A 25,792-nucleotide genomic window follows, 5' to 3' on the forward strand; every position below is an offset into this window, starting at 1 on the left:
GAGGTCATGAGTGAATATTGCATGAGCATTTTTATGTCATTCTTTCATATGTCATTTAATGAGCTGATTTTGTTGCTAGTCTTTAATGGCTTGTATGAAATAGCCTTTGTGTACAGGAAGAATGAATTACTTTTTGAGCAAATTAATACTCTACCTGCTATGTGAGATACTGTAGGGAATGCAGATTAGACAGGAGTTTGAGTTTATGTGTGAGAAAAGCAGTATTTTTCCATTGTTAAATAGATGGGTTTTTATTTTAAACTTTAACTCTCTAGGCCAGTAACCTTGCAGAATCCAGTGAAATTGGTACTCTGATGTAAAGGGTAATCTCTAGAGGATACAGATGAAATGGTCACTCTATTAAGGGTGTGTATTGAATGGGCTTTTCAATTACTAGTGACTAAATGTATTGGCTAATGTACTACCAATTTAATTTTGTTTTCAGTCCCTGGACTGAAAACAAATGGTATGTTAAAGAGTCCATGGCGTGTGTAAAAGGGGAGAAAATAGCGCAGCATTGTTAGCTTTGCAACATGATAGATTTTCAGTGTGTGGCTTGGGACTGAGAAATAGTGGTATTTTGTCTTTTCTGGGTTGGTAGGAATATTGTGAGAAAAAGCTAAATTAGTAAGAAAATTTTCAGTAAGTGTATATAACTTTGCTAACATTACCTGTGCTTTTTTTTTTTTTTAATTGTGCTTCCTACTGGATTTACTTATAATAAAAATATGGTAGTTTTTCCCTTCAGATGTTAACTTCTCAATATGAGTAAGGTTATTTTAATATTTAATATAATTGCAGCTTTGAAAAAGATCTGATTGTGTGTTTTGCAAGAAGAAAGATAGGTGATATATTTGGAGTTTCATATATAGTTGGACATTAGAATGACAGGAGTTTGAACTGCACAGGTCTTTTTTTTTTTCTCTTTCCAGTTCAGTTGTGACTCCAGACAGGATCCAGAGAGGAGTTCTAAAATTTCTTCTCTGGGTTTTATGGAGACTTTCTTTACCCTCCTGTGTTAGCCTCTTAAGGCACTGCATCAGCCTTAAAAACTGCACAGGTCTTATATGCAGATTTTTTGCACTAAATATGAGCTGTGGTTCTGCACAATCTGTGCTTGATAATATTCGTGGATGTGGGACCGCAGACTGTTTTTAAGTTTTGTGTGGATTCTCTTCAACTGTGCAGCTGGTGAGAGCCCACCTTTAGGGTCTGCTATATAAACAATAAAGACCTTTGTTTTATTTTAGTAATTTACCAGTAACTACTCTGAAAAAGTGTCATCACTTTTTCTATTTAGTTCTATATTCAGATATCTACACCTTGTAAATTAACTGTAATAGATTGAATCAATTTATTTTGCTTTTTTTTTTTTTTTTAGATTTTTTTATTTTTTTTTTTTTATTATTTTTTTTTTTTCCAGTGGGTTTTGTCATACATTGATATGAATCAGCCATGGGTTTACATGTATTCCCATTATTTTGCTTTTTTGAAGTGAAAAATGACTTTTAAAAAAATTTTCTTTTTAGAGCTTAGTATATGAGAATTGGGAATTAACTTTGGGAAAGTTATAATTGACAGGTTTTTCTCTGACACAATAGCACAACACTTGCAAACTACTTCAGCTAATGTTTTTTTAACTTTCCTATTTTATGCCAATAAGAAGAGCATATTGGTTTTGGGTGAGAAGTTTTTAACTAATATATAATTATTTGAAATTAAGATGTTTTCATGGAAGTTTGTTCTGTATTTATCTTCTCCCTGGGATTACAGATTTTACTAGACATGGATTTTTAGATATAAGAAAATGTCAATTTCAGCATGTTAACATGACTGCTTTTCTATGCATGTATAACTGCTTCAAGAGCTTAACAGATTTCTTTTTTGTTTCATGATTTAATGTTTCATATATTAAGCATGTAGTGAAATGCTTTTTATTTTTAAAATAGAAAACATGAATGAATCCTTTAAGAATAACATAAAAAATAACATAGACATATTCTTAGTATTGACTGGATATGTTCTGATTCTTGTTATTAGATAATGGAGTAGGAAATCTACAGGTATTTTTGCCTAAAAGAGAAAAATGTCAGTTGAGTGGAATTATCAAGCTTAAGTTTTAATAATTGATATTCAAGGTAAAAATATTGTAAACATTTGAGGTGTCAAACATAATAAATTTGAGGAAGCCGTTTCTACATGAATTTGTATAAAGATATGGAAAGAGAGGTTTTGATAGAAAGAAGAGGAATACCAGAATGTACTGATTTAATTCATAGAATATATGCTAAAATATTAAAATTTATTCTAAAACAAAATTTTATATTTTGTAGTTTGAAAAATTTAATCTTAAGAATAATTTTGTACCAGAAACATACATAGTTTTTCCCCTGATTTTCAGTTTGTCATGGTGTCTTAAAAATGTGTTGCTGTCTTAAGGAGTATTGTTTTGAAAAACAGTATTTTTTTTTTTTTTTTAATGAAATGTGCTTTAAAGTAATTATGCTTTTTCCAGATTGCACAGTTTAAAAATTCTTCTTTCAGAAGAATTTGTTTTCGTATTGTATTGCAGACAAAGGAGTATTAAGTATTTGAAGTAGTTATAATAGTTTTTTAAAAACTTGACTGCTGTTTTGGATTATTGAATTTGTCTTCACAGAGGCAGAATCTGCATTCCTAAGATTATAGTCTAAATACATACTAAGAAGTGGAAATTATTTTTGGATTGTGTGGTGGCATTTTTATATGGGTATTATTTTAGAAGTGCCTGGTGGTCATCCCTTGTGCTGTGCTTAGTCACTCAGTCCTGTCCAACTCTTTGCAACCCCATGGACCCACCAGACTTCTCTGTCCACGGGGATTCTCCAGGCAAGAATACTGCAGTGGGTTGCCATGCCCTCCTCCAGGGGATCTTACCAACCCAGGGATTGAACCCAGGTCTCCTGCATTGCAGGCGGATTCTTTGCTGTCTGGGCCACCAAGGAAGCCCATGAATACCGGAATGGGTAGCCTATCCCTTCTCCAGGGGAACTTCCCCTGGAATTCGATTCCCAGGAATCAAATTGGAGTCTCCTGGATTGTAGGCGGATTCTTTACCAGCTGAGCTACCAGGGAACCTTGGTCTTCCTTTAACTTACCTTAAATTGGCTTAATTTTCCTAGACTTTTAAGTATAGGGAATATATCCTGTTTAGGCTTTTCTGTGGTGTATTTATACATGTGGTGTATATATAATGCTGGACAGAAACGTCTTTGAGTTGATCTAAATCATGTCTAGCATTGATCTAGACATGGTTGAAATGCTTTTTATTTAAGAATGTAATCCCACTCTGCTCAGTGTTATGTGGCAGCCTGGGTGGGTGGGTCTGGGGGAGAATGGATACTTGGAGATACATGGCTGAGTCCCTTTGCTGTCCACCTGTAACTGTCACAGCATTGTTAATTGGCCACCCAGTTAATCAGTTATACCCTAATACCAAATAAAAGGTTAATAAAAGAGTATATCCAGGAGAATGTGCTCCCAAATAGGGCTACCACCAGCGTCTACAGGCCCTAGGGCAAGCCAGGCAGTGGCCCCTCTGCTTCTCTGGGATCAGCAGGAAGATGACCTTTGGAGAGTCACTGAGGACTGGCAGATTGCAGTGCTTTGTAGGGAATGACTGCAAGAAAAGGAAAAAAAAAGACAAACAGATTATTTATTTAAAATATCTTTGCTCATTTTAATCAGTCCAGTTTTCAAGAAAAGGATCAATTCTGAAAGAAATAGAGGAAAGATTAAGATGAAGACTATAATCCCATATTTGGATTATATCAGCTCTGTAATGTCTACATATGCAATTTAGTTGCTGATATTTAAGCTGGGGGGGGCACTATGGTGAATATGTTTTCTGATCATCTATCTACAGACTGTTTTCTGCCTAGAGTCTCCTAGTTCAGTGTTGTAGGACATTAGATTCCTAATCATTTTTAAGAAAATGTAACCAGCAAATTAAGATTAGAATTATCTGGTTATTTGAGCCTCTCATTGCATAATATCTTTCAGTTACATTAACATGTAATTTGTATGCATTATTAAAACTTGAGTGTAATAAGAGCTCAAATAAAATTTAATTTAAAACAATAAAATTAAAATCTTAAAACTTAATATTTTGCATGAAGTTTTTTGTTTTTTTTTTTTTACTTAAAAGATCTGTCATTTTTGGGCTCCAAGAGAAAAAAGAAAAGCCTGTTCTTTGTTACGAAGTCAGAGGAGTAAGCCTAGTCTCGAGTGTGTTTGTGCATGTGCTTGTGTAGGTGTGTGGACCTTCAGAATTATGAAATAATCCTGTATTTTTATTAATGCTATAGTTGGCAGGTTGTGCTGGAAACATAACTATGCAATAGTCTACAGGGATTTTAATGGATTCAGGTCACTAATATATCCATTCATTGCTTCCTAAATGTGTGTAAAAAAAAATTGCCACATATGAGTTAGAGTGATTAAGTTAGAGGGAAAAATTTATTTCTTAGATTATCAGGTAAAGATTTGGACTGCTTGTTTGTTTCATTAGCAGACTGAGTAAAAGAATATACATGAATTAGTTTATTTTGCTTCATTGCTTTTGTCATTTCTTAGTTATGTATATTTAACAGCAGATACTGTGATCTGAAGGTCGAGGTATAGCACAATTTAATGAAATTTATTGCTTAAGGTTTATGTGCAAGTCAGATAACATGGGCAGGTTATTTTATAGAAGGTGACTTCTAAAAATAATTACCTGTTATATTTCGCTTAGCTTCTGTTGATTTACTCTCCTGTTCAGATTATTTAAATAGTATAATAAGGGCACAATGGAAAAGATTTTGTGGGGTTTCACATGTGAGAAAACACAGTATCAAAACAATTTGAGCAGATTTATTAAGCTGAAATTTTATTAATTATTTAATTTGTTCTAATAAAAATTGTTCTCAAAGAATAATTCTCAGAATATTTAAAAATGGCATATATGCCCTCAATCATTGTACAGATAAGAAACTTGTTGTTTTTAATTTGTCTAGAATAGTTGTATGAGTACATTAATAGTTATCAGTGTGAATAACTTCCAAGTTCTATACTTTTCATTTTTTTCTTGATTCTGTTTTTAATTTCTCTGAAGTTTAGGAAAAGTTAGTGGGGATTGAAACCAAAGTAATGAGTAGATCTTTTCATATTATCTTAAATTACTGCAACGTACAATAGAAGACATGTTAAGAAATGACAGAATAATAATCCATGAGGAAGTGTATTTATTCTTTGATAATGAAGTCTTATAACTTTAAGATTTGGGAAGAATGTTAACAAATTGCTGTGATTTTTATTTTTACTGCATTTTCTTTATATCTTTTACCTAATTCTGCATTTGAAGTGTATCAATTGACCTAGATAAATAAAATTTTTTAAAAAGAAATGTTTCTTGTTACTCTATTTAGGATCATTTTACATTAGTTATAGTGATTCCCTACCAGTTAATTCACGTTAGGTGTTCCTACTTTTCCATAATGAAATGAATGGTATTAGTTTGTAGGTAATATCACTAATAATAGATTTTGCATGGTGTTTTTCAGATAATTTTCAGTCTTTTTGCAGTTGGTATATTGAAAAAGGAAATAACAAAATATCACTGCTAACTTGAAAGGTAGAGATTCTTCTCCTTTATATGTCCTTCTGAGTTACCCTTGTTAAAAATTGAGGACTGTTTAGAAAATAGCAAAATGTAGTCTACCTTGAGGAGTAATCAAAAAGCTGAATGGAGGGACTTCTGTGGTGGTCCATGGCTAAGGCTGCACATCCAATGCAAGGGGCCTGGGTTCAATCCCTGGTCAGGGAACTAGATCCCACATGCCACAGCTAAGACCTAGCACAGCCAAATAAATAAGTGTGTTTTTTAAAAAAAAAAAGAAAATGCTGAATGGATGTGTTGTTAGCAGGGTACATAGATGTGAGGATGTGGCTAAAGTCATATCAAATTCGTGTTCTTCCTTCTTGTATGTAGTGTAGATGTCTTAGTTTTGTTCTCCATTGATCTGAATCCTCAAAGCAGAAGTTGTGGATTTGTCCTTGGAATACAAAGATAAATTGAAAGATGGTGACCTCTGCAAGTGTCCTGTTTTCTGTATTTAATCTTGAATATTTCCTTTTACCTCTTCGATACTGTAAAAGTTAACTGTCCATCAGTATTATAGGTAACTTTTCTGGGCAAAATGACCTATCATTTGTCAGTATGATGTAAGAACAGATGTAATCCTTAAAACTTTATTTCTCCCTTGTAAACTGAACATCTAAATTCTTAATAATTGAGTTGAATATAATGGGAAAAGCACAAAACAGGCATCAATTCATTTTTATTTAAAAATGATTTTTAAACTTCTGACATAGAATTTCAGTGCATATTGCTGCATTTTATTTTCATTTAGCACTATCTTATTTTTCTTTTTACTAAAATAGCTTTATAATACTATAAAGAAAAGATACACTGTTTTTGGTTTTTAAAGTTGTTTTTTTAGAAATGGCACTTTTTGTCTTCTCTGGTTGATACAGTTATCTTTTCCAAGAGATGCTTTGAAAATTACTACTTTCATTCAAATGGTTCTTTGTGTATGTGTGTATATATATTACATATATATGTAGATGGATAGTAATAAAATACAGCATATGTATTTTCTTAAGTATTTTATTTTTTCTTATTCCAAATAATCATTTTCCATCTTGGTAAATATTTAGATGTGTAATTAAAAAGCTAGTTTTTATTAGGTAGGTTCTGCCAACTGCAAATTCCCTTCCAACTCTTGAGGTTTGCTCTTTTCTTTCAGCCCTTAAGGCTCACACCTCATTTTCCCTACACTTCTTTTCCTAACTTGGCCACCATACACATGCTCCTCCTTCCTAAAATGCTTGGCTAGGTAATTTCTGAGAACTCTTCTTTTAGGTGTAACCTTTTTTGAGCCTCACTATTGGAGTGGGACTGAGAGTGACTTCCACCCCCTACCACTTTCTGTAGATGTTGTAGATAATGGCACTGAGCTTAGGACCTTTAATGCCTAGGGAGCAGAACTTCTGTGGGGTCCTTTGACAGCAGCAAGAAAGTTTTTTTCTTTCCTCTTCTATGAGGGGTTTTGGGGAATTGGCTGTAGTAAAGCGTAGAGAAAGAATTTATTCTGGTCTTTATTGTACGTTACTGTAGTTGTTGAAATGGGAATTGAATGAATAAACGCTGTTTGTCTGTTGATCCACCTTTGCTTGGGCCGAAGATTTAGCAATAGAGAAGGAAGAGTGACGTTTCCAGATGTCTCTGGGATATAAGAGGAATTTCTGATTCCCAGATCTGCTTGGATTTCATACTGGGAGACTAACAACACTTGTGTTAGTGGAAGGGCTCTGTAGGCAAGAATGATGCCAAATATGGGATAATCCAAAGTGACGTGAATACATCTAAGCTAACATTTCACTTCAAACAAAAATAAAAATACAAAAGCCACATATGTGATGACCTTATTAATCCCAGCAAAGCATTTGCTTAACAAGTTGGGTTAATCCATGACCAGTAGAAGGCACCAACTCAGGCAGTGATGTTTTCTCAAAGCTAAGAGCATGCAGGCTGTGTACAGCAGTTTACACAAACATAAGCAAACAAAGAAGTAAGGTTAAGTGCTAATTATAATGGAAAGGTGGGCAGGTGGACCAGTATTTGAACTATTGTGTTCTGTGTTATATTTTAACCTTCATCGTAACCCTGTAAATAAGCTGAGTCATAGGTTAAGAAGAAGTAGGCAGGATTTTAGCCTATGTATTTACTGCCCAAAATCTATGCACTTCACATACTGCTCCCAGTCTTATCCTGTGTCTGTTCCCTCACCACCGAGAACAACTGTAAACTATGCTGGTTTTACCTACCTAGGACTCAAAATTTCTCATCTGTAAAATGGGACTGGTAACTTGGGTATTACATAGTTTTAAAATTCTGTACTTTTGGTTGTCAGCTTTGGAAAGAGGGATTTGTCAGAGATAGATGTAATAGATAGATTATAATGTAATAGGTAATAGATGTCATGTAATAGGTAATGTAATAGGTAATAGATGTTAGGTAACAGTTAGGCTTTGTTTTGCTTTGTTTTTGTGATTCAAATTGTTTCCATGAGATTTAGAAGAAAACACATTTGACTAAAAAGAAGACTAATTCATAAAATTAAACACTGTTGATAATAATACAGAAGGTTTAAAATCACACAGGGTTAAACTTCACTGTAGTAGGAATGTGTGATGAATAGATAGATCTGTATGTTTTGTTTCGTTTTTCTTTTTTGACCAAACTGTGCGGCAAGCTGGATCTTAGTTCCCTGACTAGGATCAAACCTGCACCCCATGCAGTGGAAGCACAGAGTCTTAACCACTGGACCTTTTGGGAAGTCCCATATCTGTATTTTGGTATTCGAAAAGTTAGAACCTGTTTATAAACTAGGAGGTCAGAGAGAGTATACAAACCTGTCTAGCACAAGATAGACCAAGTTGATGTTCTTAAATGAAGCAGTGGATTGCTGAACATTTTATTTTTCTTGTGATCAGCAAAAATTTCAAGATATGTAAATCAGATACAGCACTTGGATTAACCACAGACCAAATAATTATTAAATAATTGAGTTAAATTTACCTTTATAGAGAGATACTTTTAATAACTATAGAAAAACAGAGTTCATCATTATAAATTGATGATGTACGGTTGACGGATACCAAATGGGAGAATGTGCAGTTTGAATAACCTTTTATGTTGTAAACATGGAATGCTTAGTGACTGCATTTTAAATTGGAAATGTTTCCATGTGTAATTTTACTTGAAATTTCCATTTTGATGTTTTTAAAAGTCAAAATTATCTTAGTAGTGGCGCAGTTGTTTTAGCATACTAGAGGAACAATCAAGTCAGAGGAAGAAAAATAGCTTCATGCTTATTCCCTCCTGTAATAAATCGATAGAATCAAATTGGAAGCATAGATAGCTGCTTCTGTTATTAATGTTCCTGGTTTTTCTAACTCCTCTTAGTGGTTTGATTTTATTTTTTTCTTTCAAGAGATACTTATTTTAAAAGGATCTTACCTGTCTCTCAATTTTGCTGTGTAGCAGGAATCACATTTTAAAAGAATACCATATATTGTCCCCATCAGTTAGCTAATATTCATACTTCATGGTTCAAAATCCAAGCCTTGATGCTTAGTTCTTTAAACATACCTTACTTAATTTTGCTTTGCTGACAGTGAGAGATGACCTTGGAACACAGGATGCTTAATTGTGATTTCTTGTTGGAAGGCAAACTTGGAAAGACAGCCTTTCCTTGACTTTATTAAAGTTCATATAGTGCTGACTTGTCATTGTTTGAATATACTAGATATGAAAAATGACAGTGATAATTTATTTTAATTTTAAGTATAATTAAAATGTGAAAATATTACTGTCTTTGTTTATGATGAATACTAAATTTAAGCTAAGCTATAAGGTGTGCTGTTTGGAAATATGGAAGATACAAGAATGAAGCCAGATAACAAGTTTATGCTTGTATATCCTACTGATGAAGACTTTCAGACAAGTTATTTCCATGGGTAGGTGATGTTACTCTGCATGTACATCTACACTTATACTTTTTGCATGATTTTACTTGTAGGAGTGGTACAATTTTGACTTGACTGTTGACCTGTTGCCTCAATTTGGTGGTTGTGGGGTGGGGGAATGTGAGGGCAAGAGGTTGTGAATGGTATTTGTGATACAGATTTTTAAATAAATCTCTTTTATTTTTTTTCCAAATGCAAAACACTTAATAAAGCCATTTAAAAAATAGAATATTTGGTCAAATAGTCAATATTGTACTTGACCTTCATATCTTCTGTAACCAAATATTTGGACATCACACATTATCTTGATTCCATAATAATCATTTTGAACTCTGACGAGAACTCCATAAATGATACAGCTTTCTTTTCTTTTTTGAAAAGAAAAACTGCAAACATGAACCAATATTTTGCTATTTGGTCTAAAATCCATTGCTAACTGATACTGAGGCCACACTGTTGAATTTTATGAACTTGATGTACCCTTTTGGGGAAATTGGAAATTATTTTTAAGTAGTCAGCTGAAATTGTCATGATCGTCAGAATTTCATATTGTGACATGTCTGTTCCTTATACAGTGGCACCTAACAACTCATTTACTTTTATGTTTGGTCATTTTTTATTTTAAAAACGTTGCCGCATAAGCCTGTGGTTTGGGAACTTAGTCTTAAGAGATAAGTACCCCAAATGTGTTTCATGTTTTGTTTAGTGACAATTTACACAATGGATGTTTGTATTAAAACAGTAATCCTTCATTGTGTTCTATTTTAATGATTCATTGGCATATATATTCCTTCATAGTCAAGAGTTTCATAAACTAGGTGTGTTTAATGTTAATTTATTAGATATTAAAATTTTTTCCCTGGAATTAAAGCGATTTACTTGCACTTAATAAATAACTGTTGGGGGAGAAAAAGCATTTTATTTAAAAATGGCAGTTAGTAGTAAGGGATATGCTTCGTAGTTGATTGAGAACAATTTTTGCTTTTTACTTTTATATTAGAAAAGGGTAGCACTAGCATTTTAAAACATGTATCTATTTTATAAGCATGAATATTGAATTATTTTAGCATGAATCACTGCAGTGTAATGACTTCAGAGCTCAGCTCCCTTTTCAGCAGGTTAGGGTGATTTGGAGGTAGAAGGGCTCTCTTATTTTCCTAGAGTTTTAACATCGTCCTCTCAGATAGCCCATAAGGTGTGTATCACTTCCTCGGAGCGTCAGCTGGTTGTTTTTCTCAGGGAAAAGACAATAGAAATATCTCTCACAAGACATCCAAAGCCAAGTCCCGAAGATGGATTTTATGAGTATTATCTTTTTGTTGGGGGCTTCCCCAGGTGGCTCAGTGGTAAAGAATCCACCTGCAGTACAGGAGATTCAGGTTCGATCCCTGGGTCTGGAAGATCCCCTGGAGTAGGAAATGGCAATCCACCCCAGTATTCGTGCCTGTAAATCCCATGGACAGAGGAACCTGGCAAAGAGTCAGACCCGACTTAAATACACACGCATCTTTTGTAGAATGTTATAAAATACATAACATCCCTAATATTATAAAAGGGCTTTACTGGAAATAGATGTCGGTCAAGTAGAGCTCTTGAAGTAGGAAAATATATATTTGACTTTCTTCTCTGATTCTCCTAGGGACTTTTAGTATTAGCTACTAAGAGAAAGAAACTAGGTTGATCCTCTTAAAAATATATAAATTCACTTTTAATAGTTTGCATCAGTGTTTCCTTTAAAAAATCAGCTTTACCTTCTTTGTAGTCGTCCCCTTTCTCTTAATCTTTTGCCCTTCAGCAGAATGACAGGAATTGATGTAACTTTTGTTCAGTGTAGTCTTGTCTTTGTTCTTCATAACACCCTTTTTTCTCCTTCTTAAATGTGTCCCTCATCTTTGTAAGCTGGAGTATTTCTTTAACTTTCATTTCTTGTACAAAATAATTAGAATGTATAAAGTGCAGCTTTTCTGACTAGGTAGAATATATAAGATAAAGGCAACAGGCATTTAGAGGGCTTTTAGTTATAGAAGTATTTTTTACCCCACGAGTTAGATACAAGTATACATTTTCTTTCCTCCCTAGATGGACCTCCAGTTGTAGCTCATTATGATATGTCTGACACCGGCTCTGAGCCAGAAGTGGTAAATGTGGACAATTTATTGGCGGCTGCAGTAGTTCAAGAGCACAGTAATTCTGTAGGAGGCCAGGACACAGGAGCTACCTGGAGGACCAGCGGGCTTCTAGAGGAGCTGAATGCAGAGGCAGGTTGGTGCCCTCCCCCGCCCCCTCCTTCTCTGATGGTATAACATGCATGTGTCCTGGCAGCTCTTTCCCTTGCTTAGGAAAGCAGACCAACTAGAAGCATCTAACATTAGATGATTGGAGCTATCCAGGATCCCTTTATAACTGGAAAGATTTGGGTAGCATGTCATTTGTCTTTACTAATCAGAAGAAAGCAAAAATGAGACTATCTAAGACAATACTTGTAGGCATAAGTAAATTTCAGTAGACATCGTGAGTTAAAAATGCCTAACATATGTAAAAATCACCCAGATGACCTGATACTGCCTCCTACCCCTACCCCAGTCCCATCCCCCCCCCCCCCCCCCCCCCCCCCCCCCCCAGTGGATTCCCTTTCTTAACTCTGAACAGGGAGTGACCTTGTAGTTTTGGGAAGGGAGCTGTTTCAGTTTGCCCTGTGGGCTGTTCCATTGAAGTGCTGCACCGTTCTTCTGCCTCTTAAGCAGTGTCCCTGTTAATTTCTTGACACTAGTTCTCATTTTGTCTTTTCCAACTCTTCAGTTGCTGTCTTTCAGGAAAATCTCTCTCCCTGTCTTGCATTGTTTATCTTGGTTCTGTGGTGATTCTTAAGAGTGATGTTTTATTCTCTAAGAAACCTATTGATTGCTGTTACCTTTGAAAACCTTGCATTATGCCTCCAGGTCTCCTTCAGTATGTTCCCTAAACCTCTTTCTTCCAGCATTCTTTCTAATTTAAACCTTTTTCTAAAAGTACTAGTGTTTTTAGAAAAGTCTAAGAAAAGAGGCAGAAGGAATTGAGAGACAGACTTCATGTATAGCGTGTATTTTCGTTATTGTTACAGAGGGATTTTCATTTTCTAGTTAACTTATAAATTCCATTGGCTTAATAACTACCTAGAGTATTATTTTTATGGGAAATGAGTTTTGTGTTACAAAAATAGCAGTGGGCTCTGATTTAGAACTTTTTATATTGAAGTTGTTAGGAAGTAAAAGAGACAATTCTACAGATCATTGTCATTAATTCATTTCATAATCTTCAATTAGAACTAAATAAAAAAGTTTCTCTTTATTTGTTGAGCTTCCGATTAACTTATTATGACTAATTTTGGAACAGGACCTGGATTTAGTTTTAATTCTGTTGTGACTGCTTACTGCCTATTTAACCTTGGACAAGGTGATTCTCCTCTGGATTTCAGTTTTTATTTGTATAAACACTTGCTTTGCCCAACAGGTGTCTTTTAAGTGTTTATCAATATGTATTGTGTATGTATTGTAACGTTAAATGCAGTCTTGTCGGTATATGTAGACTACTTTATTGTGAATCCTTAGGAAAAATATGAACAGTTACTGTTTTGTTTTGTTTTTTTTTTTTGCTTTTCATAGAGAGTTTTAATATTAGGTTGAACTCTTTGGAATTGTTAATATTTGAGTTTCTAATCTACAACCAATTTAGCAGTTTAAATATGACTTAACCTAATAGTGCAGCATTTGGGGTCTGACCATATCATTAAAGTCACTGGCATTGGTGGGGGTGGGGAAGCTTCACATTTTCAGGTTCAGGTAATTGTTAGCTTGATCGTTTAAAACAAGATTAGCCTTTGGTGCTCAGCTCTAAATTCTAAGAAATAAAATATGACAAAAGTATTTGAGGAGGGAAATACGCATGACTTCCTTCCCCTATTCTTCTCTCTCCACTCCAGCACTGCCTTGAAATTGATATTTATATTTAATATTTGGTGTTCCTATGTATTCCTTCATAGTTTTACTGCATTTGCTTTGTATCTGTAAAGAAGCATGTTTTAATACTAAGTAGTATTACATAGAAGGTAATCATTTGCCACTTGCTTTTTTTTAGTTCAACATGTTGTGAAGTTTGTTCTTATTAAGTACTGCTGTAGTTCATTCACTTTTCACTGCTGTTTAGTATTCCAGCATATACATATATGACAATAGACTTACCCATTCTCTTCTTGGACATTATGGTGCTATTTGAAATGATGCTATTATTAACATTTCCTATACGTGTCTTTTGGTACATGAGTGATAATTTCTCTAGAATGCAATATATCAAGAAAGCTTATGTATGTATGGGCCGTAAATTGTGTAGATTTTTGTGTATCATAGGACATGGACATCACTGTTCAACAGATCCCCATGGTGTTTTCTTATGAAGCCATTTATTGGCTCATTCAAAGTCTTTTTTTTTTTTAATCTGACATTCAGGTATGTGAGTAATGTATGTGTGTGTGCTCAGTTGCTCAGTCACATCCAACTCTTGGCAACCTCATGGAGTGTAGCCCACCCGGGTCCTCTGTCCATGGAATTTTCCAGGCAAGAACACTGAAGTGGGTTGCCATTGTTGTCTCCAGGGGATCTTCCTAACTCAGGGATTGAACCTAAGTCCCTTGTGTCTCCTGCATTGGCAGGTGGATTCTATACCACTTAATAATACCCTCTAGTCTTGATGTAATTGTCATAGTGGGAATTTGTGAATTTTTGTTTTGTGAATTTGAATATACTTACTGTATTATAACAAAATGTTCATAGAATTTATGCTTCATTGCCAGTTTACAGTTTTGAGACTTGGACTATTAGTATCAATTAGATCATCATTCTTGTGTTTGGAGTTTAAGATAAATGTTGTGGTTAGTCATAGTCTTCCTTCTCTCCCTCCCAATAAAATAAAAGCCAGTCACTGAGTTAGACTGTTCAGTGTCTGTACACTGTACACTGCATTGGTTGCTCAGTCATATCTGACTCTTTGAGACCCCGTGGACTGTTAGCCTGCCAGGTTCCTCTGTCCATGGGACTCTTCAGGCAAGAATACTGGAGTGGATTGCCATTTCCTTTTCCAGAGGATCTACCCGACCTGGGGATTGAACCCGTGTCTCCCGCATTGCAGGCAGATTCTTTACCATCTGAGCCAGCCACTTAGGATGGATTTTCAGAGTCTAATTAATAGCAACATTTCAGACCAGGTCTGCAGCCCTTCATTTAGAATCACATAAGCAATCATTAAGTGGCTTGTAGCTTGTCTCTTTTTCTAAGCAACAAGATGTTCTTGTATGCACAGTAGTTTTTACTGTTTAGTTTTAGTTTCAACCAAGGTAAAAGAGTTGAAATTAGGAAAGCCACTGATCAAGAACAGACCTAAACTTTCCTTTTCAACTCTTGCCATAGGTTTACTTTTTCTCATTGATGCTAGAATTAAATAGTGTAGTGGGTGGCAGCCTCCTGTGAGCAAACAGCTGGATTTTGAACCAGCAGCCTTTTACAGACTGTGTGATCTCAGGTAAGTGATGCAAAGCCTCAGTTTTCCCTGTCAAAACTGAGATAAAACTAGTGTCTACTCCCAAAGGTTATTGTTACATGAAAACTCTTAAGGAGATGGGAGTACCAGACCACCTTACCTGCCTCCTGAGAAACCTGTGTGCAGGTCAAGAAGCAACAGTTACTAAACTAGACATGGAACAACTGACTGTTCCCAAATTGGGAAAGGAATACGCTAAGTCTGTATTATTGCCACCCTGCGTATTTAACTTCTACGCAGAGTACATCTTGCGAAATGCTGGGCTGGATGAAGCATAAGCTGGAATCAAGCTTGTCGGGAGAAATATCAGTGACCTCAGATATGCAGATGATACCACCCTAACAGCAGAAAGCGAAGAGGAACTAAAGAGCCTTTTGATGAGGGTGAAAGGAGAGTAAAAAAGCTGGCTTAAAACTCAGCATTTAAAAAACTAAGATCATGGCATCTGATCCCATCACTTTATGGCAAATAGATAAGGAAAAAGTGGAAACAGTGACAGACTTTATTTTCTTGGGCTCCAGAATCACTGTGGATGGTGACTGCAGCCATGAAACTGAAAGACATTTGCTCCTTGGAAGAAAAGCTATGACAAACCTAGAGAGCATATTAAAAAGCAGACATCACTTTGCTGACAAAGGTCCGTATAGTCAGAGCTATAGTTTTTCTAGTAGTCATGTACAGATGTGACAGTTGGACCATAAAGAAGGCTGAGCGCTGAAGAATTGATGCTTTGATGCTTTCGAACTGTGGTGCTGGAGTCCCTTGGATTACAAGGAGATCAAAGCAGTCAATTGTAAAGGAGATAACCCTGAATATTCATTGGAAAGACTTGAAGGCTTACTTGTAAATGTAGATGAGGCCAAGAGAGGCTGAAGTCTGAAGTACTCTTGGTATAGAAGGCTTATAATCATTACACCAAACTAATTTAGAGGTCCTCCTGCCTCAGAAGTTAAAAATTCTAAACAAGTCTCATTTTTTCCATCAACCTTCTTTTTAAGAAGGTGGATTATGAACATTTTCTCCATCCTTAAAATTGGGCTGGTAATCTTGATTTGTCCATAGTACAAGCCTAGTTGTAGTGAACAGAAAAACATCTTGTGTTTCCTCTTGTTAGAGTAGGGCTTTTTATAATCAGCCGGGAATGACCATGTTTCTGTTGTTAGCACTTTAAAGTCATTGTATCAAGTCTTATGAAGGAGAGTTTGTTTAGCTGCTACATATGGACTGTAAGATTTTAGGTTTCTAATATCCTTTTCTACCGCTTTTTGAAGTTGTTTTTAATATTTTTGTTGAAAAAGCTCAACACAAGGTAATAATTTGCTTCTTATAAAACTCTATGAGTACTTAAGATAGTAACCTTTTTTATACCTAACATGCCACTGTCATCAGTATGTAATAATTTTATATCCTGCAAATACGACTAGTTCTCATTAGATAGCTGATTTAAAAAGAAAATATTTGCCATGGTAATTTAGTTACTACCTTTTCTGGTCTACTTTCTGACTGACTTATGTGTTGAAAAGGTCTGTAGTAGGACAGAAATTTAGAATTTTCTCATGAAATGAAAAAAGTTATCTTTTCAAAAAGCTACACAAACAAAGAACTACACAGAGACAGCCAGCTGCCACAATAACTAAATATAAATCTGCTTTATTTTCAGTTTAATATATGGTAATTGTGATATTTACGCTTTTCATGCAGAGCTTATTCTAGAATAGGAATAGATTACTACCACTGACAATATTTGAAGAACCTCATGCATCTTTGACTCGCTTCTGTGTATGCTTTAGGCCCGGCTCTGCTGTTGGATTCCTTTGAGGTCTAGGGGCATTGGTTGGGACCATGTAGGTGTGACCCGAAGGCCAGAGAGTGCTTGCCTCTGCATAGGCGCTTCCTCGAACAAGCGACTTTCTGAAGAGGGTAACACTGAGAGAAAAGGGCTGATTGTCCTGGCTCTGAGGTAGAGGAGTGGATGCATACCTGACTTACTGGAGAATGCCAAGGGGTCTCTTGTAGAGCATGGCACCCCCACAGACATGGTGTGGATCTCAGCTGACTTATTCCCTGAGTGGCACATTTTATTTAGTGGCTCTGAGAGGGAATGTGGCAGAGTACTCACATCATTAGTTCAGAGTTGTAAACACTCACCAGGAAATTTGTTTGTATCCTCCCACCCGACCCCACCCCACCCTCTGGCCCTGCGTGCCTGGCCGTTTTGTCTCGTACTGACTTTTAGACCAAACAATAAAGAAAATGGCTGCATTGAGGTGTCAGGATCAGAGGCCTGCAGGGGAGGCAGCATTTTGAGGAGAGTCAAGTTTCCGCTAGGAGGCAAAGAGAAAGTTCAGTCCCTTTTCTGTAGAGCTGGCATTCCATAGGGCAGTGGAAACGTTGTAGGAAGGTGAGTAGTAGGTGGCTGGAACAAAGGAGAATAACAATTGAGTAGGGGACAGGACTGGAGGAGGGCTCAGCGACCCACCCCAGTATTCTTGCCTTGAGAATCCATGGACAGAGCAGCCTGGTGGGCTACAGTCCATGGGGTCGCAGAGTCAGACATGACTGAAGCCACTTACCACACATGCACACAGGGGACAAGACAGACAATGGGTGGTCCCAGAGGGTTGTATTTTGTGAGTGGCCAGGAGGGTAGAAGTACCTTTTACTTCTCCTAACCATTGGTTTCCCTCTTACCTCTTCCTAATGCTTTCTCCTTTTGCTTAGCTATACTTACACTGTTACTTCCTGCTGTGCTATTCCTCTGCCTTATTGAACACAGTCCATCACACAGTCCTTTTTCAGCTCCCCTAGTTGCATCTTTCTTTCCCTGTCTAGTTTGTTCAGCCCAACTCTCCTTTGCTTATATCCTCAGCCCCTTATTTAGTTGACTTTCTTGTACTCAGCTGGCCAAGTCTGATTCCTGGATGCACACTTTAGAGCCTTTATTCATGCTGGAGAAAGTCAGATAGTTGCAAAGTTGAGGGTCATATTAACTTCCTGATTTGCAGCCTCACCTCAGCTCTCAGTACTGCCCAGCACGGTCCTCCTTTCCTTAGGCAGCATTCTTTCTTCACGGTGGCTAGCTCACTTTTCTAAACCGACTCTGCTATCCTACTCACACCTGTCAGGCTCTGCAGATGGCCCTCTGCATTCTTTACAGATCAAGACTACCTCAGCTTTCTGCCATTGAAGCTGTTTGCTCTCTGCCTGTTTTCTGGATATGGCCGGTAAAAATAAGTATATGCACATACACATCCCGCTCCGTCAAGCCCATGTCCCTCTTAGAGCCATCTGTTGCCGTCTCCCCCAGAGCCAGACGCCTTCAGACGTGTGTGCCCCTCCTCCACGTCTGCTCTTCTTCAGCCTGCTTCACTGCGACTGCTGTAGTCCTGTCATTCCTCTGAGGTTCCCCGGCCAGGGTTGTGTATGATCATCTTATCACTTGTTCTAGTGGGCTGCACTTAGGCCCTCCTCTTAGCATGCCTCTCTGTCGGGCATTGTAGGCACTTCTGCCGAGAAATGCTCCTTATGGTGCCCTGGCTTCCTGTCTTCAGGTTTTCTTTCTGTCTCTTGCTTGACTTTGGTGAGTGCCTCTTCCTACGCCCATCCCTTAGTTATTGGTGTTTGTCAGGGTTCTGTTTTAGGCCCCCTTCATTCCTCTGGATGAACTTTACCTTCCCCACTGTTGGGAGGACTTACCTATTATTTCCTCTCTAGACTGCTGACCTGAGCTTTGGAACAGTAGTACCTTCAACTGCTTGTTGAGCGTCTCGGAAGCATGTCATCATCATGCCCCAGGCAGCCACCCTCACATGTCCACTGGCGCCTGAATGCCACCAGTGACCTACATCAGAAACCTTGGCATCAGTTTTCCCTTCGCCTGATTTCCAAGGTTACTCGCCGTTTGTTCTTATAGAAATACAGACTGTTCCTCCGTTTGTTTCTTTCCTGGTTCAGCCATAGTCATTTCTCACCCTGGAAACTGTAGCAGTCTAACTGGTTTCCTTGCCTCTAGTATTTCTTGTCCCACTACTGGTTCCATTTCCATACTTGAAAAAATTTTAAATTCAAAATCTGATCATGTCACTCCTCTGCTGAAATCCTTCATTGGTTTCCTACTTTTCAAGGTCAGGTCCAGACTCCTTACCCATGATCTGACCTCTGCTGACTTAACCAGCTCATTTCTGATTACTTTTTTTTTGACCAGCGTCACCCCAGATCTCACCCCAAAGGGTGATTTTCACCCTAAAGGGCTACACAGGGTTCCTTGCGCCACTTTGCTTCACCTGTGCCCACTCTTCCCTGCGCGCTCAGTGTCCTTGATTGTTCCCCAGTCTAGGAAACGGTCCTTTTCTCTGTGCATGTAGAGCATTCTTTGCCTCCCTCTCAGCCTAGTTTTCCAGCCATAATGCCAATGGACTGGTTTTTGGTATCCTTGAATATATTGTAAGCTTCTTGAGGGTGGAAACCATGCCTCCCTTGTTTGTTCCCTGTAATAGTCCTAGCACTGAGCACAGCGCATTTGCTGTTGTTTAGTCGCTTAGTCGTGTCCAACTCTTTTGTGACCCCCATGGGCTGTAGCCCGCCAGGCTTCTCTGTTCATGGGATTTTCCAAGCAATAATAGTGGCGTGGGTTGGCATTTCCTTCTCCAGGGATCTTCCTGACCCAGGGATCGAACCCAGGTCTTCTGCTTGGCAAGCGGATTCCTAACCATTGAGCCCCCTGGGAAGCCCAAGCACAGTGCATAGCATGTCATAAGTAAATATTTACTTTAGAAATAAATAGGTGAAGTATACTGTTAGAGCTGCGCACAGCAAGTCATTGAAATATTGACTATGGGAAAGCTGAAGGTTTGGAGAAAAGGGAGCCTGTCAATTTGTACTCCTCCCGAGCAGTGGACGTGGAACTGTGTGACAGCAGTCTAACTGCAGCATTGAAGTAGAAATGAGACAAAAGACTTCACCACAAACGAAGTAGTGGGGTCAGAGCAAGAATCTCAGTTTACCAAATCCAGGCTTAACCAAATTCCACTTAAACAACTGCTCTAGATTTCACAAAACTGGGTCTGTCTGGTGGCTGTCACCTTTGCTTGCTTGTAGAGTTCAACATCACTGCCCATACCACACAGAATTCTATCTGTTCTTAAATACAGCAGGGTAACAAGCCCGTGTGCTGTGTGTTCAGACACTCAGTTGTGTCCAATTCTTTGTAACCCTGTGGATTGTAGCCCGTCAGGCTCCTCTGTCCTTGGATTTCTCCCGGCAAGAACACTAGAATGGGGTGCCATTTCCTCTTCCAGGGGATCTTTCTGACCCAGGGATCGAACCTGTGTCTGTCCCATCTCCTGCATTGGCGGGGCGGATTCTTTACCACTAGCACCACCTGGGAAGCCCGCTAACAAGCCTGTGCAGACTGTAACACAATTTCAGTCACCGGTTGTGTCTAGAAGACTTTAATCTTCTGTTTTCTCATTTATGCATCAGTTTCAATTGAAGAACAAAAGTAAAAATAATATTAAAGAATTGTAAAAAAAGACCCACAATCATATTCAAATTCCCTTACTTTTCATAGCTTTTAACCAGCACATACATATTTTTAGTGTTATATGTAACTCTGTGTGTTATATTTTCCCCAAGTTTCTACATAGCAATCTGGTGAGTATCATTTGACATCATGACTCTGCTTATTTAAAGTGTAAATTTTTATTTTCTGTAAGGCTAAATTCTCAGAGGTGAGGTTATAAGGTCAGAGGGTATATAAATTATAAGTCTTTTTAACTTGTGGGACTGTCCAAAATTTTAAAAAAGGATTACACTACAAGTTTGCAGGAGTATGAAAGTACAAGGTTTGTCTTGACCTTGAAGCATAGATATGAGTAAGGTGAGAAGGAAAGAGAGAGCAAAATCTTATTTATATTGGTTTAGTTGACCTAAAGATCCTCTTGATGAGGATGAAAGAGGAGAGGGAAAAAGCTAGCCAAAAACTCAACATGGAAAAAAAAAAAAGGCTAAGTTCATGGCATCCAGTCCCATCATTTCATGGCAAATAGAAAGGGAAAAAGTGGACGTAGTGACAAATTTTATTTTCTTGGGCTCCGAAGCCACTGTTCAGTGACTGCAGCTGTGAAGTTTAAAGCTACTTGCCCCTTGGAAGGAAACTATGACAAACCTAGACAGCATGTTAAAAAGCAGAGACATTATTTTGCCAACAAAGATCTGTCTAGTCAAAGCTATGGTTTTTCCAGTAAGTCATGTACGGATGTGAGAGTTGGACCATAAAGAAGGCTGAGCACCGAAGAATTGATGCTTTCGAAATACAGTGCTGGAGAAGACTTGAGAGTCCCTTCAGCTGCAAGGAGTTGAGTCAGTCCTAAAGGAAATCAACTCTGAATATTCATTGGAAGGACTGATGCTGAGGCTCCAGTTCTTTGGCCATCTGATGTGCAGAGGCAACTCACTGGTGGGAAACCAGCAAGGCAACCCTGATGGTGGGAAAGATTGAAAGCAAAAGAAGAGGGCAGCAGAGGATGAGATGGTTAGATAGCATCATCAACCCAATGGACATGAGTTTGAGCAAACTCTGGGAGATAGTTAAGGACAAAGGAGCCTGGTGTGCTGCAGCCCATGAGGTCTCAGAGTCAGACGGGACTTAGTGCCAGAACAGCAACAACAGTTGTTGGGATTTTTTTTTTAAATAGGAAGAAATAATTTTGTATCAGATTACAATATATTTAAATAAAAATACATCTTTTAAGAGTAAACAAAAATTTATACTCCTTGCAATGCTGTTTCTTCCATGTTTACTCCTAGATATTCTGAAATTCATCCCAAGTCAGAACTTATTCAATAGCTGAATAAATAGGTTTTTAACTCTTTGTCTCTCTCTGTTTTTTGTTTTGTTTTTTTTTTTTGACTGTGACATGCAGGATCATAGTTCTCCCAACTAGGTATTGAACCTGTAACCCCTGCATTGGGACTGTGAAGTCCTGTCTCACTGGAGGAGCGCCGAGGAATCCCTCTGAATTTTAACTCTTTTTAGAATTGTTTAAACAGCTGTGTACTTTGGTGCTATGCCATTAACCTGTTTTGAGAGTCAGTTCTATTTTTTTTTTTTTTTTTGAGAGTCAGTTCTATTAAACTCATGTTTAGTGTTGGAAAATGCATTTTATTGCACCATGGAATAGATGCTTTGTGAAGATCTTTGTGAGAAAGTCCTTACAGGCCCCAGTACTTTCCAGGGTGAAGCATTGTGTGGTGCTTTTTGTCTAATGAGGGGTGTCAGCAACGTACAGGTTATATGTTTCAGTTTCTCAGGGTAAAAATTGCTATTTGCTTCTAGTCTTCCCTTTTAGATGCTGTTTTGGGTCCATTTCCTGCCCCTCCCCCAACCATAGATCAAACCTGCACCATCATCAGTGATAGTGCAGAGTCCAAACCACTGAACTGCCAGGGAATTAATTCCCTTGGGTTTGATTTTGTCAAATCTGGATTCCTGGAGAGAAAATTGTTAAAATTGTTTAAAATCGAGAGAAAATTATTAAATCTTTTGTCAGGTTTCCCAGTGTAACTATGATATTAATAGTTCTTTTATTTACTCCATTTGTGCCTTTGAGCTTGCCTGGTTTATAATTTTGTTACATTAAATTGATAAGCAGTGGAGAACCCCTTTGACCTGAGTGGAGACAAACCTCCTACCCACAGGTCATTTAAAAGCAGAGTAGAATTTAATGCAAAAAGCATCACAAAATAGAGTATTATGGCAGTTTATATATACCTACATTTGTATACACAAACTTGTCCGAGTACTCTAGAATTTTTTTCTCCTAAGGAATGGCAGTAGAAAGCAAGAGAATTGGAGTTCTTACTCTTATGTACTTCTGTGTTGTTTGAACATTCTTTTAACAATCAGTCTGTGTTGTTTAGTTTTTTTAATTTCGCATAGGTAACAGTTTCATGGAGGCAAGCTTTTATAAGGGCACTCTGTTTCAGTGATTAAACTGAGAGGAGAAATCCATCAATGCGATGTTTCTGCTGTTTTAAGGAATCAAAATATAGTGCTTAGTTTTTTCTCCCCTTTCTCTCTCAGGTCATTTGGATCCAGGATTCCTAGCAAGTGAGAAAACATCTGCTGGCAATGCACCACTCAATGAAGAAATTAATATTGCCTCTTCAGATAGTGAAGTGGAGATTGTGGGGGTTCAGGAACATGCAAGGTAGGAAATTAATTGGAGAGAAGAAAATGGTATGGCGTGCCATGGCGTGGCTGGCGTGAATGTTGGGAGCTATTTCTCAGCTTCCTGTAGTTTAAGAAATAAATTTTGACTATGGACACTTGGTGAGCTTCAGAATGTATTGCAGATTGTCTTATATCAGAAACATCTTGGCCACACAGGTATGTGAACCAGAACTAATGTTTTTCTCTTATTTTTAGCAAATGGCTAGATGTCTTAATGGATTTTTCTGTTATGGCAGAAGTATCGCCATACTTCCCCCCTTCTCACCCATATTTTCTTGACTTTCAGTTTATCTTGAAATATATCGGGAACAAATAATTGGAAAATCTGCATTTGACATCACACTTCTTCTTAGAGCACTTATCTTTCATGAAAAGTTACAAGTTACTTTAGTCAGTTCCTAACAGTTTATTTCTGGTGATGTTCATGTGATTTAGGGTATCTTATTTCTCAGGAATTAAAAAAGCTGTAAGACATTGAATTAGTGTGCAGTAGTAGCACAGAGTTGGACACGACTGAAGTGACTTAGCAGCAGCAGCAGCAGTGTAAAAATAATTTTGTGAAGTTTGTCATTAAGATAAGAGTGAGCAAACTGTAGCCCATGGGCCAAATCTGGCCTGATGCATCTTTTTATATGGACCTCAAACTGAGAATTGTTTCTGCATTTTCAAATGGTTGGGAGGAAAAAATCAAGACATGGTTTGACATGAGAAAATTAAATGAAATTCACATACAATTTATTTATCCATAAATAAAGTTTTGTTAGAACAGACCATGCTTATTTACTTACATACTGTCTATTTTATACTCCAGTGGCAGAATTGCGAAGTTTCTTCAGACACCTTAGGGTCCACAGAGCCAAAGATATTTATTGTCTAGCTCTTTGCAGAAAAAATTTACTGACTCTTCCTTTAAGATATGGTCCTAAGAATTAGTTGCAGCCCTGTCAGAGATACACGTGAGGAACATTTAACACACACATATAAAACAAAATCTTGTCTTTGGAAAAATCTGTATTCTTTGTAGTGAACAATTTTACTCTTGTGCCACAAGAATTACGATTTTGTGATTTCCTCAAGTAGGTATATAAGATAGTATCTTGCCTTATTTTTAGATCTGATTTTAATCTTTGGTTAGCAAGATAATAAAACATTCACCAGCACTTACTTCTTCTGTTGGCTTATTTAAAAGGTGCATTTAAGAGTGGAGAAGTGGGGGCAAAATACACATGCGCATAAATTGAGGAATCCTTTTTCTAATGAGAACTGGTTTTACTTTCTGAAAGGACTTTTTAATTAAACAATTGGGGCTTTAAGGGTGTAGAGTTAAGTCATAATTTCACAAGCCATCTCCCCATAAGTGGCTAATTCTCTATCAGAACACTTTACCTTCTATCTTGTATTTATCCCATAAGTGTGTCTGCATAGCTGCTTCCATTTTTCTTGTCTTTCTAAATGGTTATGTTCCCCTGTTCTGGTGGGAGAGAACTTTCATTCTTTAACCTTTCCTTTACCTCATTCTTTCTTCTCTTCCTTAATAAAAAACTTTTTCCTATTATGTTCTCTTTCATTTTCTCACATATTTTCTTCTAGCTGACTTATTCATCAGATGAAGAAGATAGAACTCCAGATTTCTTCCTTCAGCATACATTTGTCATTATTTTTTTTCAGCACTGTATAATTACAAAGGCGTTATTAGACTTTTAAGCCCCATGTCAAGATCTTTCTAGAATATGATAGTATTTTCCATTTCTGACTCTGTACTATGAAACTTATTCTGCCTATTGACTGATAGATTGATGTAGGTTAATTATCTTCTGTTGTGCCAGGAGCACATTATCCAGTTACCAAACTTCCTCTTGACTTACTTTTCAAATTTTAATTCTTGTTACTCATGTGTTCCTACTTAAGTAGGAAAGAATAGGTCATTACCTGTGTTGTCTGTTTAAATTCTTGCTCATTCTGAGACATATCACTTGGTCCAGTTCCCTATTAACTCCTGCCAATTCTCCCTTCTTTTCTTTGTGCCTAGAAATGTTACAGATGCTACTCTTCTTTTCAGGGACTTCCCCCATTGGCTCAGCGGTAAATACTCTGCTTGCAATGCAAGAGACACGGGTTCAATCCCTGGGTCAGGAAGGTCTTGTGGAGGAGGGCGTGGCAACCTGCTTAGTATTTCTTGCCTGGAGAATCCTGGAGTCTGGTGGGCTACAGTCCATAGGGTCGCAGAGTCGGACTTGACTGAAGTGACTGAACACACACAGCCTTCTTTTCAGATTCTTTGTTTAACTTTCCTTTCATAATGAAATCTTCAGCTTCTTTTCCTACCAATTTTTTGTTATCTGGAGTTGAAATTATATTATTTATGTTAAAACTTGTAGA

At 37.3% G+C, this 25,792-nt stretch overlaps 1 protein-coding gene and 1 non-coding gene across 4 annotated transcripts in view; one reads left to right on the plus strand and one right to left on the minus strand.

Moving 5' to 3' along the window:
- The window catches only part of C27H18orf25 (chromosome 27 C18orf25 homolog), an 84,561-nt gene that overhangs the window by 47,836 nt on the left and 10,933 nt on the right, over positions 1-25,792 (plus strand). Inside the window, exons 3-4 of one of the 3 annotated variants that reach the window (XM_043889627.1) lie at positions 11,692-11,874; positions 23,264-23,390. The exons of 1 other annotated variant lie outside the window; for it this stretch is intronic. In XM_043889627.1, the coding sequence (XP_043745562.1) occupies positions 11,692-11,874; positions 23,264-23,390 (310 nt within the window). The remainder of the gene's footprint in view (positions 1-11,691; positions 11,875-23,263; positions 23,391-25,792) is intronic. One more of the 3 variants, XM_043889628.1, reaches the window with a different exon arrangement.
- Positions 936-1,058, minus strand: LOC122685099. Its single transcript, XR_006338269.1, has one exon. It is a non-coding gene; the product is annotated as a small nucleolar RNA SNORA26 (small nucleolar RNA).

This window comes from Cervus elaphus, chromosome 27 (genome assembly GCF_910594005.1).
Source record: "Cervus elaphus chromosome 27, mCerEla1.1, whole genome shotgun sequence".
In the NCBI taxonomy this organism is placed as follows: domain Eukaryota; kingdom Metazoa; phylum Chordata; class Mammalia; order Artiodactyla; family Cervidae; genus Cervus; species Cervus elaphus.